This window comes from Danio rerio, chromosome 9 (assembly GCF_049306965.1).
Source record: "Danio rerio strain Tuebingen ecotype United States chromosome 9, GRCz12tu, whole genome shotgun sequence".
NCBI classification, from domain to species: Eukaryota; Metazoa; Chordata; class Actinopteri; order Cypriniformes; family Danionidae; genus Danio; species Danio rerio.
In genome coordinates this window covers 58,102,573-58,124,952 of record NC_133184.1, presented here as the reverse complement: position 1 = coordinate 58,124,952, position 22,380 = coordinate 58,102,573, and the positions used below count along the sequence as shown (strand labels likewise).

At 38.1% G+C, this 22,380-nt stretch overlaps 1 protein-coding gene across 1 annotated transcript; it reads left to right on the top strand.

Moving 5' to 3' along the window:
• Positions 1-4,822: 4,822 nt before the first annotated feature.
• sowahca (sosondowah ankyrin repeat domain family Ca) lies at positions 4,823-11,772 on the top strand. Its single transcript, XM_009305026.4, has 3 exons — positions 4,823-5,372; positions 7,752-8,015; positions 10,892-11,772. Exons 1-3 carry the CDS (start codon positions 4,860-4,862, stop codon positions 11,630-11,632), a joined length of 1,518 nt encoding a protein of 505 aa, XP_009303301.2. The 5' UTR covers positions 4,823-4,859; the 3' UTR covers positions 11,633-11,772.
• Positions 11,773-22,380: the final 10,608 nt, after the last annotated feature.

Sequence of the window (22,380 nt, the reverse complement as noted above, 5' to 3'; positions counted from 1 at the left end):
CATTTCCTGTGGCCAGCAGGTGGCGCTATAACTGTATCTGGATATTGGCATGTAAACGTGTTCTGGTCTGGACTCTTATTAAACATGTGAATTTTGAGGCAGATCGGATAATGCATGCCTAAGTTATAATGACTTCCGGTTTTGTGGCGAATCGTCAAAGTTTGCGGGGCCGCCATGGACACGCCCATCGACAAAAACTATAAAGCTCCGCAATTTAACATCGCCAAGGCCTTTAGATGACAAAACCCAATTTTGGTGTCGATAGCATAAAATCCCTAGGAGGAGTTCGTTAAGATACAACGCCAGGAAATGGCAAAAATGCCACTTATTTGCAGCAGGAAGTTAAAAATATCCGACTTCCTGTTGGGTTTGAGATATGGCTCCAAGAGACTTTTTCGTATGTTTTGGCGTGTTTGAGGTGTGTGCCAATTTTCACGCATGTGCGTGATTCGTAGATCAGGGGCTCGTCCGTTATATTTTTCTAGGTGGCGCTGTCGAGTCATTTTGCCACGCCCACTTCAATATTGTTATGTGGATGTGTTCAAGAGATGACGTATATCAACCATATGAAGTTTCAGGCTGATCAGACTTTGTGTGGTTGAGTTATGAGGACTTCCCGTTCCTTGGCGAAGCGTTGAGGTTTGTCATGCCGCCACGGACACGCCCCTCTGCAAAAACTCTAAATCTTTAAAAAATATCACCGATAGAGCTTTCAGATAACACAACTCTAATTTGGTGCTGATACGAAAAAATTTGTGGGAGGAGTTTGTTACACCGAAAATCATGTCATTTCCTGTGGCCAGCAGGTGGCGCTGTAACTGTATCTGGATATCGGCATGTAAACGTGTTCAGGTCAGGACTCTTATCAAACATGTGAATTTTGAGGCGCATCGGATAATGCATGCCTGAGTTATAACAACTTCCTGTTTTGTGGCGAATCGTCAAAGTTTGCGAGGCCGCCACAGACACGCCCATCGACGAAAACTTTAAAGCTTCGCAATTTAACATCGCCAAGGCCTTTAGATGACAAAACCCAATTTTGGTGTCGATCGGATAAAATCCCTAGGAGGAGTTCGTTAAAATACAACGCCTGGAAATGGCAAAAATGGCACTTTTTCGCCGCAGGAAGTTAAAAATATCTGACTTCCTGTTGGGTTTGAGATATGGCTCCAAGAGACTTTTTCGTATGTTTTGTTGTGTTTGAGGTGTGTGCCAATTTTCGTGCATGTGCGTGATTCGTATATCGGGGGCTCGTCCGTTTAATTTTTCTAGGTGGCGCTGTCGAGTCATTTTGGCTCGCCTACTTTCGAAGCCCATAACAAACGTAAATTTTCGCCACTTCTGAGGCGTGTGCAAAGTTTCGTGAGTTTTCGGGCATGTTTAGACCCTCAAAACCGCGATTCATTCCGCGGAAGAAGAAGAAGAATAATAATAAACGGAGCAATTCCAATAGGGCCTTGCACCGTTTGGTGCTCGGTCCCTAATTAAAGCTGCAAGCAGCGATGATAGGGACCTCGCACCCGGGCTCACCGCCGCCCGTTGGCCTCAGGATGACAAGAGAACAGTGAACAATATTAATTTAAGCCGATTTATATAAAGAACCTGAGAAAATCACACATTCATGCCAAACTTTCTCTTGTCAGCAGGTGGCGCTATGACTGTGACTCAAGATTTGCATGTAGATGCCTTCAGTAGAGGAATCTTATTAACCATGTTAATTTTCCGGCTAGTCAGACTTTGTGTGGCTGAGTTATAAGCCAAACTATCTTCTGCCAGCAGGTGGCGCTATGACTGTGACTCAATATTGCAATGTAGATGTCTTCAGGAGAGGAATTTAATCAACCATGTGAAGTTTCAGGCAGATCAGAGATTGTGTGGCTGAGTTATAAGCCAAAATACCTTCTGCCAGCAGGTGGCGCTATGACAGGCTCAATATTATTATGTAGATGTGCTTAGGAGAGGACTTTCATCAACCATGTGAAGTTTCAGGCAGATCGGACATTGTGTGGCCGAGTTACAAGCCAAACTACCTTCTGCCAGCAGGTGGCGCTATGACAGACTCAATATTGTTATGTGGATGTGTTCAGGAGAGGAATATGATCAACCGTGTGAAGTTTCAGGCAGATCGGACATTGTGTGGTTGAGTTATAAGCCTTTCCTGTTCCATGGCGAAGCGTTGAGGTTTGTCATGCCGCCACGGACACGCCCCTCTGTGAAAACTCTAGATCTTCGCAATATATCATCGCTAGAGCTTTCAAATAACATCACTCAAATTTGGTGCTAATATAATAAAGTTTGCGGAAGGAGTATATTACATTGTAAAACATGTCATTTCCTGTGGCCAGCTGGTGGCGCTATAACTCTATCTGGATATCAGCATATAAACGTATTCAGGTCAGGACTGTTATCAAATGTGTGAATTTTGAGGCAGATCGGATAATGCTTGCCTGAGTTATAACGACTTCCTGTTTTGTTGCGAATCGTCAAAGTTTGCAAGGCCGCCACGGACACGCCCATCGATGAAAACTCTAAAGCTTCACAATTTAACATCACCAAGGCCTTTAGATGACAAAACCAAATTTTGGTGTTGATCAGATAAAATCCCTAGGAGGAGTTCGTTAAAATACAACGCCTGGAAATGGCAAAAATGCCACTTTTTCGCCGCAGGAAGTTAAAAATAACCAACTTCCTGTTGGGTTTGAGATATGGCTCCAAGAGACTTTTTCGTATGTTTTGGCATGTTTGAAGTGTGTGCCAATTTTCGTGCATGTGCGTGATTTGTATATCGGGGGCTCGTCCGATTAATTTTTGTAGGTGGCGCTGTAGAGTCATTTTGCCACGCCCACTTAAATATTGTTATGAAGATGTGTTCAGGAGAGGACTTTTATCAACCTTGTGAAGTTTCAGGCAGATCGCACATTGTGTGGTTGAGTTATAAGGACTTCCTGTTCCATGGCGAAGCGTTGAGGTTTGTCATGCCGCCACGGACACGCCCCTCTGTGAAAACTCTAGATCTTCACAATATATCATCGCTAGAGCTTTCAGATAACACCACTCAAATTTGGTGCTGATACGATAAAATTTGTGGGAGGAGTTTGTGATACTGTAAAACATGTCATTTCCTGTGGCCAGCAGGTGGCGCTAAAACTGTATCTGGATATCGGCATGTAAACGTGTTCAGGTCAGGACTCTTATCAAACGTGTGAATTTTGAGGCAGATCGGATAATGCGTGTCTGAGTTATAACGACTTCCTCTTTTGTGGCGAATCGTCAAAGTTTACGAGGCCGCCACGGACACGCCCATCGACGAAAACTCTAAAGCTTCGCAATTTAACATCGCCAAGGCCTTTAGATGACAAAACCCAATTTTGGTGTCGATCGGATAAAATCCCTAGGAGGAGTTCGTTAAAATACAACGCCTGGAAATGGCAAAAACGCCACTTTTTCGCTGCAGGAAGTCAAAAATATCCGACTTCCTGTTGGGTTTAAGATATGGCTCCAAGAGACTTTTTCGTATGTTTTCGCATGTTTGAGGTGTGTGCCAATTTTCGTGCATGTGCGTGATTCGTGGATCGGGGGCTCGTCCGTTTAAATTTTCTAGGTGGCGCTGTCGAGTCATTTTGCCACACCTCTTTCCGAGACCCATAATAAACGTAAATTTTCGCCACTTCTGAGGCGTGTGCAAAGTTCCGTGAGTTTTCGGGCATGTTTAGCCCCTCAAAACCGCGATTCATTCCGCGGAAGAAGAAGAAGAAGAAGAATAATAAGAAACGGAGCAATTCCAATAGGGCCTTGCACCGTTCGGTGCTCGGTCCCTAATAATAATAAACGGAGCAATTCCAATAGGGCCTACGCACCGTTTCGGTGCTCGGTCCCTAATAAAAAACGGAGCAATTCCAATAGGGCCTACGCACCGTTTCGGTGCTCGGTCCCTAATAAACGGAGCAATTCCAATAGGGCCTTGCACCGTTTCGGTGCTCGGTCCCTAATAATAATAATAATAATAAAAAACGGAGCAATTCCAATAGGGCCTACGCACCGTTTCGGTGCTCGGTCCCTAATAATAATAAACAGAGCAATTCCAATAGGGCCTACGCACCGTTTCGGTGCTCGGTCCCTAATAATAATAATAAACAAATTGTTATATTTATTGCAAACAAATAAATATATTTAAATTTATTTAATAATATTTTAAATGTATATATTAAAAAATAATAAATAAATAAATAAATAAATAAATAAATATATATATATATATATATATATATATATATATATATATATATATATATATATATATATATATATATATATATATATATAAAGTCAACCACATAGTGTCTTTATTTCTTGGGGGAATGCGGAGGGGGTATGTTTGGGGAAGTTTCGCCCAGGGTGCCACTTAAACTTGAACCGCCACTGCACTTTTCCACACAAGTCTAAACCCAGCTCAAGTGAAGGTTAAAACACTTGCAAAATTATTTTGCAAAAAAAAATTAATAATAATTAACTAGAAATTAGTAATTTTTATTACTTTTTTCTCATGCCATATTCAAAAATCGTATTAAGATTCGGGTTAAATCGTATTAAGATGTTTTTGATCCACTTCAAATATTGACTACTACTATACTTCCAGTGACAAACTACAAACAGTACATGTTTATACCGTTTTACATCTCCTAAACGCGGATTTAGTCACTGTTTTTGGATCAAACTAGCTTTTTAACAAACAAAACTCTTACTAACATCTATTAACATTTTAATTTTACGGGGCCTTTAAACGATATCAGAATGTTATTGTGAACTGACCCTTTAAGAGCCCGAATGAGCGCCGCTGCGCTGCAGTTTCCCAGCAGTGAATGTGTTCCAGTGTTGCTAAGCTGCAACTCTACCGACCCCTGTCTGACAGTCCGCGATGTGTTCATCACCACCATCATCATCATCAGCGGCGCACAGATTTACCGCAGGCCGGCTCTGAGATGCTGAAGGCGGCGGAGCAGGTCACGCAGGAGTCGGTGCTGGACTTTCTGCTGGAGAGCGGCGGACGCGTCAGGAACAAGGAGCTCGTGGCGCATTTCAAACTCATCCTGAGCGGGGAAAACACGAACAGAGCCGCGCTGAAGGAGAAATTCAAGCGCTTCGTGGACAACATCGCGTATGTGAAGCAGGAGAACGGAGAGAAGGTGGTGTGTTTGAAGAAGAAGTACCGATTCCCGGAGGCGCGCAGCGGAGATGGCGATCAAGAAGATGATGATGATGATGACAAAGAGGAAGATGGAGATACAAATGAAGATAAAGATGGAGAAATGATGTGTAAAGATAAAGAGGAGATTAACAGAGCAGTCAGCGACCTCCAGCTCCAGGAGAAGCAGGTGTGTGTGTGTGTGTGTGTTGTGACATATCAGGACACAAATGTGTATAATGACATGTGTAACACTGATATTACTGGAGAAGGTGAATTATGAGGACACTGCTATAGGGAGATTGAGATCAAATACAGTTTGTACAGTTTAAAAACAATGAAAACCAATGCAATGTCCCCACAATTCACAAAAACAACCCTGTTTGTGTGTATGTGTGTGGCTGCATGATACTGAATTAAAAAGCTGACATTGTGATATATCGCAGTGTGAATATAATTTCACTTAAACAGATAGTTCACCCAAAAATACTATTTACTCTCCTGTTTTAAAGGTTTGAGTTTCTTCTGTTCACAAAATAAGATGTTATAAAGAAAGCCAAAAACCAGTAACCATTGCATTCCAGTGTAGGAAATACAAACACTTTCAGTCGATGGTTACAGGTTGACATCATTCTTCAAAACGTCTTCTTTTGTGTTCAACAGGGTTTGAGACGAGTGTGCATGAATGAATACAGAACTTTCATTTTTTGCGTGAGCTGTGCTTTTAAAGCTACAAATGCTTTTTTAAAGACTAAATGGTTTTAAATTAGCTTGAAAGCGTACATAGTCACAGGCTTTAATTTGTTGCTAATGTTAAGTTTTTCATGTGTTCAGGAGCACTGTTTTCTCAGAGGTGTATAAAGGACTAGAGACCCAGACTTGATAAAAGTACAAGTGCTCTATCAAAAAAGGGACTTGAGTAGAAGTTGAAGTGCTCTTCAAGCATTATACTGAAGTGGAAGCACTAAAGTATTCAACATTTCTTGTACTGAAGTATTGCAGTTTATTGCAAAGTTTACTACTCAAGTACTGAAAGTAAAAGTACTTAAAAGTAGTAAAAGTCTTGTGTAATGTAGTTATTAAAGGTTCACAAAACCCTCAAATACTTTTTTTTAGATGTTAACAAATTAACTTAAATTAATTTAATACTAATTCAATAATTGTCAATCGTCACTAATAACATAATAATAAAACAATAATGTATATTTTCATTATATTACATGAAATTATTTTTTAAAACCTGCTTTAGCCCAAATATGACTGAAAATCCAATCTGAGTGTCTGAACTAATAATAATCCAAATTTGAAGATGATATCTCCAAACCGCTCCAAGCTGGATTCGAACCGACAACCTTCCGCATGGGAGCCAGATGCACTACCAAGGAGGGTTAAGACCATGGACACTAGCATCTGTCACTAGAGCACATTTAGAGGTCAGAGGAGTGAGGTTTACCTGCTTAGCAAGTAGTAGCTGGCCTCTGTTACACTCACCCCCCTAAACTTCACTCCTATCCGGGTCACAACACCAATGAAACCCCACCGGTTCTACACCACCCAACCTGCTCCAAGCTGGATTCGAACCGGCGACCTTCCGCATGGGAGTCGGATGCTCTACCAAGGAGGCTTACCTGCACAGCACTTACTAGCTGGCCTCTGTTACACAGTACCAGACATGACCACCAGGTTCAGGCGTTCAGGCTAAATGGATGACCTTATATTGGACCATGGCATCATGGTGATGCAGTGAGTCGCACAATCTCCTCACAGCAAGAAGCTCGCTGGTTCGAGCCTCAGCTCAGCTCAGTTGGTGTTTCTGTGTGGAGTTTGCATGTTCTCCCCGTGTTGGCGTGCTCCGGTTTCCCCCACTGTTCAAACACATGCACTATAAATTAGTAGTGATGTGAGTGTGATTAAGTGTGTTTGGATGTTTCCCAGTGATGGGTTGCAGCTGGACGGGCATCCGCTGCGTAAAACAAATGCTGGATCAGTCGGCGGTTCATTCCGCTGTGACGACCCCAGATTAACAAAGAGACTAAGTCGAAAATGAGACGAGTGGATGAATATTGGACCATTGATGACCTGTTTTTGTGTGTGTTGTGAGGAATATGAATCATATTTTTTAATACTTTTGACAATATTTGTAAAGTATGCTTGAAATTCAGTAGCAGTATGGGCAGTTTGGTGGTATTTGGTTTAAATTTAGCCTAAAAAACATTTACATGTGGATTGCTGTAGCAAAGTAATGATATATACTTAGTTTTTCATGTTTAGACTGCAGTGTTATGGCTTAAAGATGTAACCTCAAATGATCCCACAGTTTGAGGAGTGAGAGGGAATGTGTTTTGATTTCTTACTATAACTAATAACTATCAATATTTAGCTTGTCGTGTTAGAATTGGGATTTAGATTCTACATAGCGAGGTAAACATCCTGCTAATGGGACAGTGATAGTTAAGGGGCTTTAAATATGAAATAATTTTTCACAATCTTTTAAAGTGCCCATGATATCAGTATTGTGCATGGTCATCGTCACGCTATATTCAATTCTTGAATGTCTGGACATGTGCAGTGTGATGGAGAGTCTGCAGAGATGGAGCTGGAGCATGCAGAGGTGTGTGTGTCTGATATTTCCCTCATCGAGACGGATTCTCCTGCCGACTCCAGACCGGCGCAGCTCCTCATCAGCCGCCGCAGGACCTCCAGAGGCTCTCAGCGGGGTCTGCTGGCCCCAGAGGAGGATGGAGGAGCTCTGGACGGGCAGCTGGAGGACGGCAGCACCCCGAGGGGCAGCCGCAAGAACTTCATCGAACTCATGATGAGCAGTTCCCCACAGGTCAGACTGCATACATGCTTATATGCTGTAATACAAACGCACAATGCATATGATGTGTAGCGCAGATGCATGTATTATAATGCATATAATGAGTCTGAATGCACATACTTTAGATATTGTGTAATCCAAATGCACATTTTTTAATGCATATATAATTCAACAGCACATAATCCTATACTCTACAATCCAGTGCACATGCATGTAATATAATGCATACAATGTAGGTCAAAATGCATACATGCCTATATAATACAAGCACACGATGCATGTATCATAATGCATATAATGATTCTGATTGCACGTACTGCATATAACGTGTAATATAAATGCACATATTATTATGCATATATGATATAAAGTGCACTTTCTGCACATAATCCAAATGCATGTAATGTAATCCATACAATATGTAATGCAAATCCATATAATGCATGTAACATATTATTCAAAATAGGAATTATTATACATAAATAATTAAAAAATTTAAATACTGCATGCAAAATGTTATGCATATTTGCTTGATGCGCATGCATTGATGCCTGGAAACATAAATGCATATACTATTTAATACATATGCACTTCATCGAGCTCATGATGAGCAGTTCTCCACTGGTCACACTGCTGCCATTGCACTGCTAATATACAGTATATCGTGCTTATATAATACAAATGCACAATGATGAACGCAAATGCACATATTACAATGTATGAATGAGTCCAAATCTACATACAATGTGTAATTCAAATGCACGTATTGTAATGCATATATAATTCAATAGCACATAAAGCCAATACTCCACAATCCAGTGCACATGCATGTAATATAATGCATACAATGTAGGTCAGAATGCATACATGCTTATATAATACAAGCGCACGATGCATGTATCATAATGCATACAATGACTCTGATGCATCATATTGCCAATACTCTACAATCCAGTGCACATGCATGTAATATAGTGCATACAATATGCAGTGGGTCAGAATGCATACATGCTTTTATAATATAGATGCACAATGCATATGACGCAAATGCATGTATTATAATGCATATAATGAGTCAGAGTGCTCTTACTGCACTATAATATGTTATTCAAATGCACATAATATAATGTTTTATAATTCAATGGCATATACAAATCAATACAATACAGTGCACATGCATGTAAAATAATGCATACATGCTTTTATAATACAAACACTCGATGCATATGATGCCAATGCATGTATTATTATTCATGTAATGATTCTGAATGCACATACTGCATATAATGTGTAATCCAAATGCACATATCATAATGCATATATAGTATAAAGTGCACAATCTGCACATAATCCATATGCAAATAATGCATGTAATGTAATGCATACAGTATGTAATGCAAATGCATTAAACATATTATCCAAAATACACTCCTGATGCATGAATAATTCAAAAAATAAAATACTGCACACAAAATGTAATGCAGATATGCTTAATGCACATGCATTGATACATGGAAACATAAATGCATATGCTATTTAATACATATGCACTTCACTGAGCTCCACCAGTTAGACTGCTGTCATTGCACCCCATACACATATACAGTATATAGTGCTTATATAATACAAATGCACAATGCATACATTCTGCACATAATCCAAATGCACACAATGCATCTAATATAATCAATTCATATGAGTACATAATGCAAATGCACATATTACAATGCGTATAATGAGTTCAAATGCATGTAATGATTTTGAATGCACGTACTGCATATAATGTGTAATCTAAATGCACATATTATAATGCATATATAATATAGAGTGCACGTTCTGTACATAATCCAAGTGAAAATAATGTATGTAATATAATGCATACAATATGTAATGCAAATGCATTTAACATATTATCCAAAATACACATTGTAATGCATAAATAATTAAAAAATAAAATACAAATGTGCTTAATGCACATGCATTGATACATGAAAACATAAACGCATTTAATACATATGCACTGCATCGAGCTCCATCAGTCAGACTGCTGCCATTGCACTGCATATATCCAGTATATTGTGCTTATATAATACAAATGCATGTGATGAATGCAAAATGCACATAATATAATGCATGGATGAGTGCAAATCCACATACTGCATATAATGTGCAATCCAAATGCTCTTATTGTAACATAATGCATATACTCTACAATCTAGTGCAAATTCTGCACATAATCTAATTGCAAAGACTGCATGTGATATAATACATACCATACTTATGCAAATGCACATAATGCTTTTAACATATTATCCAAAACACTCATATTATAATTAATAAATAATTCAATCGCCCATAATGCACACAATATATAATGCATGTCATTTATAATGCAAATATGCTTAATGCACATGCATTGATGCATGCATATTATAAATAATACAAATGATTAATGCATACATGAATATGGTATGTAATGAAAAATGCATACAATGATAAAAGACGAGATATGGTGGGAGTCTTTAAAATAAATTATCTTTATTAATCCCGCAACGGGCAATTAAATTAGGGCAGTAGCATCATGACACATCATGCAAACAAAATCACACAAAAACAATAGTGTGATTAACCCTGCTCCTGGAGATCAGCCTATCTTCCTGTGCAGAGTTCAGCTCCAACACTGATCAAACACTCCTGAACCAATCCATCAGGACCTGAACCTTATTAAAGGCGGGTGTGTTTGATATGGTTTGGAGCATCTCTAGGAGCAGGGTTGGTCACCCCGGTGATAAAGAATATTAAAAACACACCCCAGCATGCTTCATAATTCATTCAAGATGGCGTGATCATGCATAGGCTGTTTAATAAAGTGTGTCCTGCATGCACAGGTGAGGCGTTCTCTGGTGCACCGCAGCTCTCTGTCCATCAGGAGCTCTTCAGTGGACGAGGACTGTACGTCGGTAACGCTGGACCCGCTGGAGCACCAGTGGATGCTAATCACAGCAGACGGCGACTGGGAGAGCCTGCGCCGCTTACTAATGTGCGACCCCACGTTAATCTCCAAGCGAGACTTCGTGACCGGCTTCACCTGTCTGCACTGGGCTGCCAAACAAGGCAAGCACGAGCTCTTAGCGATGCTACTCAAATTCGCCAAACAGAACAACATGGCGGTGAACATAAACACGCGCTCCAGCGCAGGATACACGCCGCTACACCTCGCAGCAATGCACAGCCACAGCGAGGTGATGAAGCTGCTGGTGGGAGCGTTCGATGCGGATGTAGATCTGCGGGATTATAGCGGGAAGAAGCCGGCGCAGTATCTGTGCACCAGCGCCTCCGCGGACCTCAGGGATATAATCGGAGACTGCGGGAGCGAAAACGCGGAGGACGAACCCGCCGGCGGCCGCTGGAAACTACCCAGAGTGCTGAAGATGCTAAACCACACAGAGGACCTCGACAGCAAACCCAGAGCTCTGTGTCGGAAATCATCCATCAGCCGAATACGACTGCAGAGGAACCGATTCAAGACGCAGATCGTCCACAGCATGTCCTTCAGAGAGAACGAAGAGGGAGACGAGAGTCTGAAGAGCCCTGTGAAATCCAGACCGCTGTCAAACCTGTTCGGCTGATGCTAAAACTGCTATTTAAAGAGATTTGGTTTACCTCAGAAGTTCAATTCTGCCATCAGTCGCTGTGCTTCCAGTCAAATATGTGAATTTGATTATGCACATGTAACCCCGCCGGTCCTACTCCACCCAACCCGCTCCGAGCTGGTATCGAATCGGCGACCTTCCGCATAGTAATGTAATGTAATGTGTGTTTATATAGTGCATTTATTGTGTATGGCCATACACACAAAGCGCTTCACAATCATGAGGGGGGGGTCTCTCCACACCACCACCAGTGTGCAGCATCCACTTGGATGATGCGACGGCAGCCACAGGACAACGGCGCCAGTGCGCTCACCACACACCAGCTATTGGTGGAGTGGAGAGACAGTGATAGAGCCAATTCAGTGAAGGGGATGATTGGGAGGCCATGATCGTAAGGGCGGATAGAGGGACTTTGGCCAGGACACCGGGGTTACTCCCCTGCTCTTTCACGAGAAGTGCCATGGGGTTATTAATGACCACAGAGAGTCGGGACCTCGGTTTAACATCTCATCCGAAAGACAGCGCCCACTGACAGTGTAGTGTCCCCTTCACTATACTGGGGCATTAGGACTCACACAGACCACAGGTTGAGCGCCCCCTGCTGGCCTCACTAACACCACTGCCAACAGCAACCTAGTGTTCCCATGTGGTCTCCCATCCAGGTACTGACCAGGCTCAGCCCTGCTTAGCTTCAGTGAGTAACCGGTCTTGGGCTGCAGGGTGATCTGGCTGTGGCATAAGAGTGGGTTGCTCTAACAAGGAAGCTAAAGACCATGGCCTCTATAGCGTCTGTTACTAGAGCACTAGAGGTCAGAGGAGTAAGGTTTACCTGCACAGCACCCACTAGCTGACTCCGTTACACAAACACACACACACACACACGCACACACGTTTATATCTGTCACATCATCTGATCAGCACAAACTACAGCACTGAAGTGCACACACTGTACCGATGAAGTGCAGGCGCAGACTTTACTCACTCAATTTGGTTGCATCAGAGTTTATTAGAGAAGAACAAAGACATGAAATGCTTTTCTTTCTTGGATTTTTTTGTAAAAAATAATCAGCAAAATAATCTTATCACAAATCGAAAAACTAGATTATTGCTCACCCCATTGGCAGATTATTTTGCTTGATTTAAGGAAAAACTCGCTTCATTTTGGCATATTATTTCTTAAAACAAGACAATATGTGTTGCTTTTCTAGAAAATGCTTCTTGATTTAAGATATTGTAGATATTTGGACTAGAAACAAGACAAAAAATCTAAGTAAGAAAAGCATTTTTTGCAGTGTATAGAAATACACACTACATTACATCAGATGGAAACGCTGCTTTATTAGCTGATGCTTTATGCAATATTCCAGTTTTGTGCATGAATTAAATTCACATCTTTGGATGGAAGCACAGATATTTACTCATCCTCCACTTGTTTTAAACCTGTTTGAGTTTATTTCTTCTGTTGAACACAGAAGTTTCATGAACTCATTTCAAGAGGAGCGCGGTGATATGATCGATCGTGGCTGACCTCTCATCTACAATCATTAATAAACCAGTCAGATCATTCCAAACTCACTATAAATATCCCATCTAGCTTTACGCCCCATTCACACGGGGCGTCAGCGTCAACGCTTCCCATTCACTTTGAATGGGTGACATCAGACGTTGCCGAACTGCTTTGTGGATCCGTTGGCGCAGCTTCAGAGGTGTTGCCTGCTGCAGAAGTTGGGACTTGCTCAACTTTTCAAGCGCCGACAGAAGCGTCAGCCAATCAGATCGCTGTATGCAAATACACCAGATAGACAGTGGCATATTGCTGACTGACTTTCATTGGCTGACGCTGCTGTGACGATCGCTTCAGACATGCCTTCAGTCAAGCGTTGACGCTGAAGCCCCGTGTGAATGGGGCGTTGCACCCTTATATTTATTTTTTGAAGAATCCCTCCGTCCACTCCATCTCATTCTTTTCATCCCTTACCAGGGTGAGCTCTCGAGATCTACCTGATTTCAGACCCCCTTACATGCGCACTGACCTGGCGGGAGCACTGGGCTCAAGTATTTCCGTGCTCAGGGTTCTCTCCCGGGACAGCATGCCAAACCTGCTAATAGCATCCAGCAACATCTAAGTGTGAAGATAGTTTGAAGAATGCTGAACACCTGTAACCATTAACTTGTATATAATTAATGGAAGTCAATGGTTACCGGTTTTTCTTCAGAATCTGTTCTTTTGTGTTCAACAGAAGAACAAAACTCATAAAGGATTGAGTAGATAATGAGTAAATAAAATAGTTGGGGTGAACTGTGCATTCAAGTGTATTGCGCAGACCATGATGCATGAGTTTCACAGATGAACAGAGAGTTAAACTGAAGTGCATATTATAGTTTGAATTCAATGCAACACTTGTTAATACATTTCAGACATTTATAATGAGAGAAGTGTTCATTTATGAAAACAAAACTTCTTTCAAAACAGTCTTCTGAAAGACTGGATATTGTACAATTAAAGGCAAAATGACTCGACTCCTTTGAAATATGAATTATTTTAAAATGAATCATGCTGTTTCACAGAGCAAGGGGAGGTTTTCACAGTATCACTAGGGAAATGTACATTTAAAGTTAGAATTATTCGCGAATAATTCTGACTTAATTTTATAATAAATATTTCACAGGATATAATTTTGCCTTTAACTGTATATACACAGAAATGATGACAGTAAGATGAGAACTGCTGCTGCTTTGTTTACATAGTACTTTATATATATTTTAATGTTTAAATTAATAATAAAATTATTAAAATAAATACATTTGTAATTAAAATGAAAATTTTAAATAATGAAAAAAATTCTAAAGATTTAAAAACATGTAATGATCGTGTAAAAAGACCACTTTACAGTATCAAAAGTTAACTATGGTATATTAGTTAAAATTAACAATTAATTAAAAACCAAAACTAACAATTAATAAAATTTCTCCATATAAAAAAATCTCAGTTTCTCTATTAATCTTAATATAAATATAAGAATGTTTTATTTTATAATATTAGTCACAACATGAACAAAGATAAGGCAGTAACATTGACAAAGTTTAAGAAATGTAAAAAGATTAATTAATCGATTAACTATTGTTAACGAACATAAATTTATTTTAAAGTGTTACACAACTATGTTCAGTCGAACAAAATTATAGTTTCATATGGTTTATTTTTTAAAATGTGCAAATAAATTATGAATTTATTAATGAAATACATTTTTGATTATAATGAAGATTTTAAATAAAGAAATGAAAGCTTAAAATAAATAAAAAAATTGCATTTTATTAAAAGTCTAATTGTACAATAAAAATTATTTTAAATTCTTACAATTGTGTAAAAATCCACATATTATTTTTGATACATTTAAAATATAATTTTCCACATCGGGCACTTGTAGATGGAGATATATGCAGTAGCTTCTGCTTTTAAATGTTAGGATGAAGACGGATCAGCTGGAACACATTTCAATGCAATCACAATTGTTTTACTATGCACAATTATTTGATCAGATTATACAGACAGAACAAATGTAGATATAATAATCATATCGAGTATTTTTGACTTCATATTTCCCTGAATGCACTTTTTTTTGCTGTTTTGCTGTATTGTGAAGGTCTTTCAGACGCAGACATGAATGTGTTTTTTCCGACTGTTATCCTGTAAATGTGAACATGACCTCATGTGTTTACGATGCTTCATAAGCTGCTGTTCAGATGGTGGATGGTGTTTTTTTCCGTGAGCTGTTTTCTGCACTTTTAGCTGATTTAATGACTGAGATTTTCATGTGTTAGAGATTCTTATGATCACTAATTAATAGGGATGCACTGATGCTGAATTTTTTACATTTACGATAACCGATAACTTTAGATTTGGCCAATATCCAATATAACAATCTTTTTAAAAAATAGTTTTTCAATATTTTGTGAATGATTGCAAATGCATATAGACTGAAGATATAGCCGATAACGCTTCACATTTGAAGAATAACAGCCAATATATTGGCTTATAAGCATAATAAAATTTTCCAATATTGGCATTGCAAACACATAGAGTGAACCAATAAGTCTTTAAATTTGGAGAATGATAGCCGATATGTAGGTTAAAAACATACTCTTTTTCTGTAGGATTGCAAACTTGTGTGAACAATAACTCTTTAGATTTAGAGGCCAATATGTTAGTCAATAAACACATTTTTATAACTTTTCTGCATGAATGCAAACACAGAGTGAATCAATAAATCCATAGCTAATTTTGAGGCCAATAGCCGATATATTAGCTGATAAATATAATTTTTTCAAATTTGTCTGCATGATTGCAAACACAGAGTCAATCGATAGCTCTTTAGATTTGGAGGCTAACAGCCGATATATTGGCTGATAAACATACATTTTCTGCATGCGCAAAAACATAAAGTTAACTGGTAACCGATAACTCTTTCAATTTGAAGGCCAATTACCGATATATTGACTAATAATTTTACACTTTTCAAATTTTTCTGCATGATTACAAACACAGATAACCGATAATTCTTTTAATTTGGAAGCAGATAGCCGATATATTGGCTGATAAATCAGTTTTTGCATGATTGTAAAGACATAAAATGAACCAATAACACTTTACATTTGGAGACTGATAGCCGATATATACATTTTTCAATTTTTTCTGCGATTGCAAACATATAGTGAAACAATAATCGATAACTCTTTTAATTTGGAGGCTGATTACTGATATATTGACCAATAAATATACACTTTTCAAATTTTTCTGCATGATTGCAAACACAGATAACCGATAATTCTTAAAATTTGGAAGCAAATAGCCGATATATTGGCTGATAAATTTACATTTTTGTGGAATGTTTCTGCAAAATATCTAACACAGAGTGAATCGATAACTCTTAAGATTTGGTGTCTAATAGCCGATAAATTGGCTGGTAAACATACATTTTTCAACATTTTCTGCATGCGCAAACACATAAAGTAAAATGGTAACCGATAACTCATCAATTTGAAGGCCAATTACTGATATATTGACTAATAAATATACACTTTTCAAATTTTTCTGCATTTGGAAGCAGATAGTCGATATGTTGGCTGATAAATATCCATTTTTCTGTATGATTGCAAACATAAAGTGAACCGATAACTGTTTACATTTGGAGGCTGATAGCCGATACATTAACTGATAAATTTACATTTTTCAGATTTTTTCTACGATTGCAAAAACAGAGTGAAACAATAATCAACCACTCTTTCAGCTTGGAGGCCGATTACTGATATATTGGCCAATAAATTTACACTTTTCTCATTTTTCTGCATGATTGCAAACAAAGGTAACCGATAATTCTTTAAATTTGGAAGCAGATAGCCGATAAATTGGCTAAGAAATATCCATTTTTGTGGAATGTTTCTGCAAATTTTCTAACAGAGTGCATCGATAACTCTGAAGATTTGTAGGCAAATAGTTGATATATTGGCTGATAAATATACTTTTTTCTGCATGATTATATGTCTGCATGACATATAGAGTGAACCGATAACCGATAATTCTTTATATTTGGAGGCAGATAGCTGATATATTAGCAACAGAACCAGTAGAAGTAAACATAATTTGTTGACTTAAATATATCAGCCTAATTGTGTCATCAGACCGATACTGATAACATTAAAAATAGCAAATATTGTGCATCCCTATTAATTACTGTAGTAATCCCAAATTCCTCAATGTGCCTGAGAGAGAAATGTTCATTTTAGGCACCGGTAAATGAATAATAATAATACAAAACATTATACACAAATAGACAAAATTAATTTCTTCTTCAAATATTTTCCAAATGATGTTGAACAGATTCAGGAATTGTTCACTGTGTTTCCTGTAATATTTGTTCTTCTGGAGAAAGTCTTAATTATTTTATTTGGGCTAGAATAAAAGCAGTTTTTAGTTGTTTTAAAACCATTTTAGCAAAAATAAAACTGCAATATTAGTGTTGGATTGTCTCCAGAACAAACCACTGTTATACAATGACTTGCTTAATTACCCTAACTTTACCCTGATTACCCTAGTGAAGCCTTTACATGTCACTGTAAGCTGAACACTAGTGTCTTGAAGAACATCTAGTCTAATATTATGTGCTGTCATCATGACGAAGATAAAGTTAATCAGTTACTATAAATGATGAACTGTTATGATTAAAAATGTGTTGATGAAAATTTGTAGAAATATTTGAAATTAAAATGTGTCATCATCTGTAATGAAAGCGATGTATATTGACAGACTATTAAACCCAGATCTGTGTTTACATTCCCTGAAGATGATCTGAAGTGTGTTTGCTGTTGTTCCGCAGTTACTATGGTGTCTGTTAGTGGTTGCTAGGTGATGTCCTGTTGGCTTTGATGTCCTGTTGTCTTTGATGTGTGGAGTTTTGACTGTTCACTGATGCGGCTCTTAAATATCAGCAGAGCTTCACCAGCTGCTGCCGCCGATACATTATTGATGGACATTTAGGAGATGCAGTCAACTTCTCAAACACACACACACACACACACACACACACACTCACACACACAAACACAGAGAGACACAAACACAGAGACACAAACATGCATATTGCACACACACACACACACAGAAAAAATGCACACTACACACACATTGACACACAAACACACTACACATGCACGCTTAAAAAGACACACACACACTACACACACAGAAATACTATACACACATGCACACACTCATGAATACACTCTCAGACCCACACAGACACAGAGAGACACAAATATGCATATTGCACACACACACACAGACAAAATGCACACTACAGACACATTGACACACAAACACACTACACATGCACGCTTACAGAGACACACACACACAAACTACACACACAGAAAAACTATACACACCAATACAAACACATGCACGCACTCACGAATACACTCACTCTCTCTCTCACACACACACACACACACTTGACTCAGTAAGTGTGTAATTGTATAATTTTCACACACACACACATACACAGTGGCTTAATGGTTAGCACTGTGGCCTCACTGCAAGAAGTTCGCTGGTTTGAGTCTCGGCTGGGTCAGTTGGCGTTCCTGTGTAGAGTTTGCATGTTCTCCCCGTGTTGGCGTGGGTTTCCTCCGGGTGCTCCGGTTTCCCCCACAGTCCAAACACATGCGCTATAGGGGAATTGATCAACTAAACTGGCCGTAGTGTTTGAGTGTGTGTGAATGGGTGTTTCCCAGTACTGGGTTGCAGCTGAAAGAGCATCCGCTGTGTAAAACATATGCTGGAATAGTTGGTGGTTCATTCCGCCGTGGCGACCTCTGATTAATAAGGGACTAAGCTGAAGAAAAACAAACTGAACTGTGACAGCAAATAAATACAGCGCTTTCAGCACTGAGAGGTGTTTTTGCATGAGCTCATGATATTCAGCAGCAGACCCGTGATAATCATAATCATATCCTTCACTTAATGTGCTTCCCAGATGACTTTATTGCACTGTAAGAGATGAATCTGGCTGGCTGATGATACTGGAGCAGGATTTGCACTGTCAAATATGAATAAATAAGTGAATAAACACTGTCAGATTGAACATGTTTGTGATCCTGAACACAGGAGATTATAAGACTATGACAAATGCAATAATGTAAATATGAGACGTGCAGTAATATTCTGTGCTGTATAGTGATGCTCATTTGTTGTGTTTGACTGGAAGCCTGAATCAGATCACCTCATTTACATCACTAAAAGCATGTGTTGGGTATAAATATGAGCTCTTTGACTCTGTATTGACTTTGTGTTTGTGAGGGTTGTGTGTTTTCTGTGTGCAGGTTTCTCCATCAGTGAGAGGTTTATTATGATCTGCAGCTCTTTGTGTTTGTGGTTTAGAGATTTACTGGAGATTATCATTGTTTCCAGAGCTGGGCAAAGTTCAGGAAGTTTGAGAATGTTTTATTTCTACATCATCAGACCTCATAAAGCTAAATGTGTGTAAAGAAGTTTCTGGGTTTTAAATGTTCATCAGCTTAATTTAATTTTAAAATTAAATTAGTTAATTAATTAAAATTATTTATTTTTATTTTAAAATTACTTTTAATTTAGTTTATTATTTTATTAATTTTTTTTTATTTTAGTGATACATTTAATTTAATTACATTTTTATATTTAATTCATTAATTTTCTTTCAGCTTAGTCCCTTTACTTATTAAGGATTGCCACAGTGGAATGAACCTCCAACTATTCCAGCATAAGTTTTAGTACAAGGAAGTACAGGGAAACACCCATACACACTCATTCACACACACACACACACACACACACACACACACACACACACACACACACACACACACACACACACACACACACACACACACACACACTCATGAACTACGACTAATTTAGTTAATCAATTCCCCACGCGGAAACCCACGCCAACACGAGGAGAACATGCAAACTTTTAGGGTTTAGTCCCTTTAATTATCAGGGGTCGCCACAGCGGAAGGAACCAACAACTTATCCAGCATATGTTTTACGCAGCGTGTGCCCTTCCAGCCACAACCCATCACTGGGAAACACCCATAAACACTTATTCACACACACACTCATACACTACAGACAGTTTAGTTGATCAGTTCCCCTATAGCGCATGTGTTTGGACTGTGGGGGAAACCGGAGCACCCGGTGGAAACACACACCAACACGGGGAGAACAAACTCCACTAATTTAAATTAAATTAAATTAAATTAAATTAAATTAAATTAAATTAAATTAAATTAAATTAAATTAAATTAAATTAAATTAAATTAAATTAAAATAATTTAATTTAATTTAATTTACTTAATTTATTAATTTATTTATTTTATTTTATTTTATTTTATTTTATTTTTTTATTTTATTTGATTGTTTAATTTGATTTAATTTATTTAATATTATATGTTATTTTATGTTATTTTGTAATTATTTTAAATGTAATTTAATTGATTATAAATTAAATAAATTTAATTAATGTGTTTAATTTAATAATTTTTAATGTTATTTTATGTTATGTTTTTAATTTAATTTAATTAGTTCAAAAATTTATTTTATTGTTATTTAATTTTATTTGTTTGTTTTATTTTATTACTTTTTTATAATTTAATTTAATTTAATGTTTCCCAGTGTTGGGTTGTACTGTGTAAAACATATGCTGAAATAGTTGATTAATAAAGGGACTAAGCAGAGAAGAAAATGAATGAATGAATTTGATTTATAAAACAAAATAAAGCAAAACTTCTGAGAGTAGCATCACTGATTTCGTTTTATGTGATGGATCATTAATTTGAATGTCTGTTGTTTTCCACACAATTGAACTTCTATTTTTTATTTTATTTATTTAGTGACCCGAGAAGAGTTTTCCCAGACAATAATTAACCTATTATAAATTATTTAAAATTAAAAACAATTTTTACTCCATTTTTATTATTTAAAAAAATAAATGTTTTAATTGGGGGCATCACGGTGGCGCAATGGTTAGCACTCTCGCCTCACAGCAAGAAGGTCACTGGTTCAAGTCTTGCCTGGGTCAGTTGGTGTTTCTTTGTGGAGTTAGCATGTTCTCCTCGTGTTGGCGTGGGTTTCCTCCGGGTGCTCCGGTTTCCCCCACAGTCCAAACACATGCGCTATAGGGGAACTGATCAACTACACTGGCCGTAGTTTATGAGTGTGTGTGTGTGTGTGTGAGAATGAGTGTGTATGGGTGTTTCCCAGTGATGGGTTGCACCTGAAAGGGCATCCACTGCGTAAAACATATGCTGGATAAGTTGCCAGTTCATTCCACTGTGGCGACACCTGATAAATAAAGAGACTGAGCCAAAAAGAAAATGAATGAATGAATGTTTCATTTAAAAGTATGTGTTTGGGATTTTGGCATCGTGGCCTGAGAGTATCTTTATCATCTGCGCATAGATTTATGAAATGTCATTTTTATGTCACTGATCCTCCATTATAAAGAGGTGTAAAGAGGCTCAGGGAACTATTTGTTTAATTCCGACTTTTTTTTTTTTTTTACTTTTAATATATAATTTTATTTATTTTAATTATTTTGTTTATTGACGTCTGAGGGCTTTTACCCAACATTAATAAATATGTTTCATCTATTAACTCAAATTCAGACTAAGATCTTTTTTGTACTCAATTTCGTTCATAAAAACAGACATTAAATCAGGGGTCACCAACCCTGTTCCTGGAGAGCTGCCTACCTTCCTGCAGAATTCAGTCCCAACCCCGATCAAACACACACCTGAACCAATTAATAGTACCTAAAGCAGCACTTGATGATTACAAACAGGTGTGTTTGGTCAGGGTTGCAACTGAAATGTTCAGGAAGGCAGCTCTCCAGGAACAGGGTCGGTGACCCCTGCATTAAATAATAAATATTCACACAAATATAATCATATTTATTTTAATTTGCTACCATTTTATTTTATTTACACTTATTTTATGTATTTATTATTTTAGAAACTCTGTGAGTCTGATAACTTTATATCAATTATTTATTTATTTATTTATTTTTATTCACGATTGAAAGAACGGAGTGAAATGATGCTCCAGTTCCAGTGGCGGCAGCAGAACTCCTGCATAGCCATTCAGGTCGCAGTGACGTATGCGGAAGTGGTGCGCACCATGTCCGTTTGTTTCG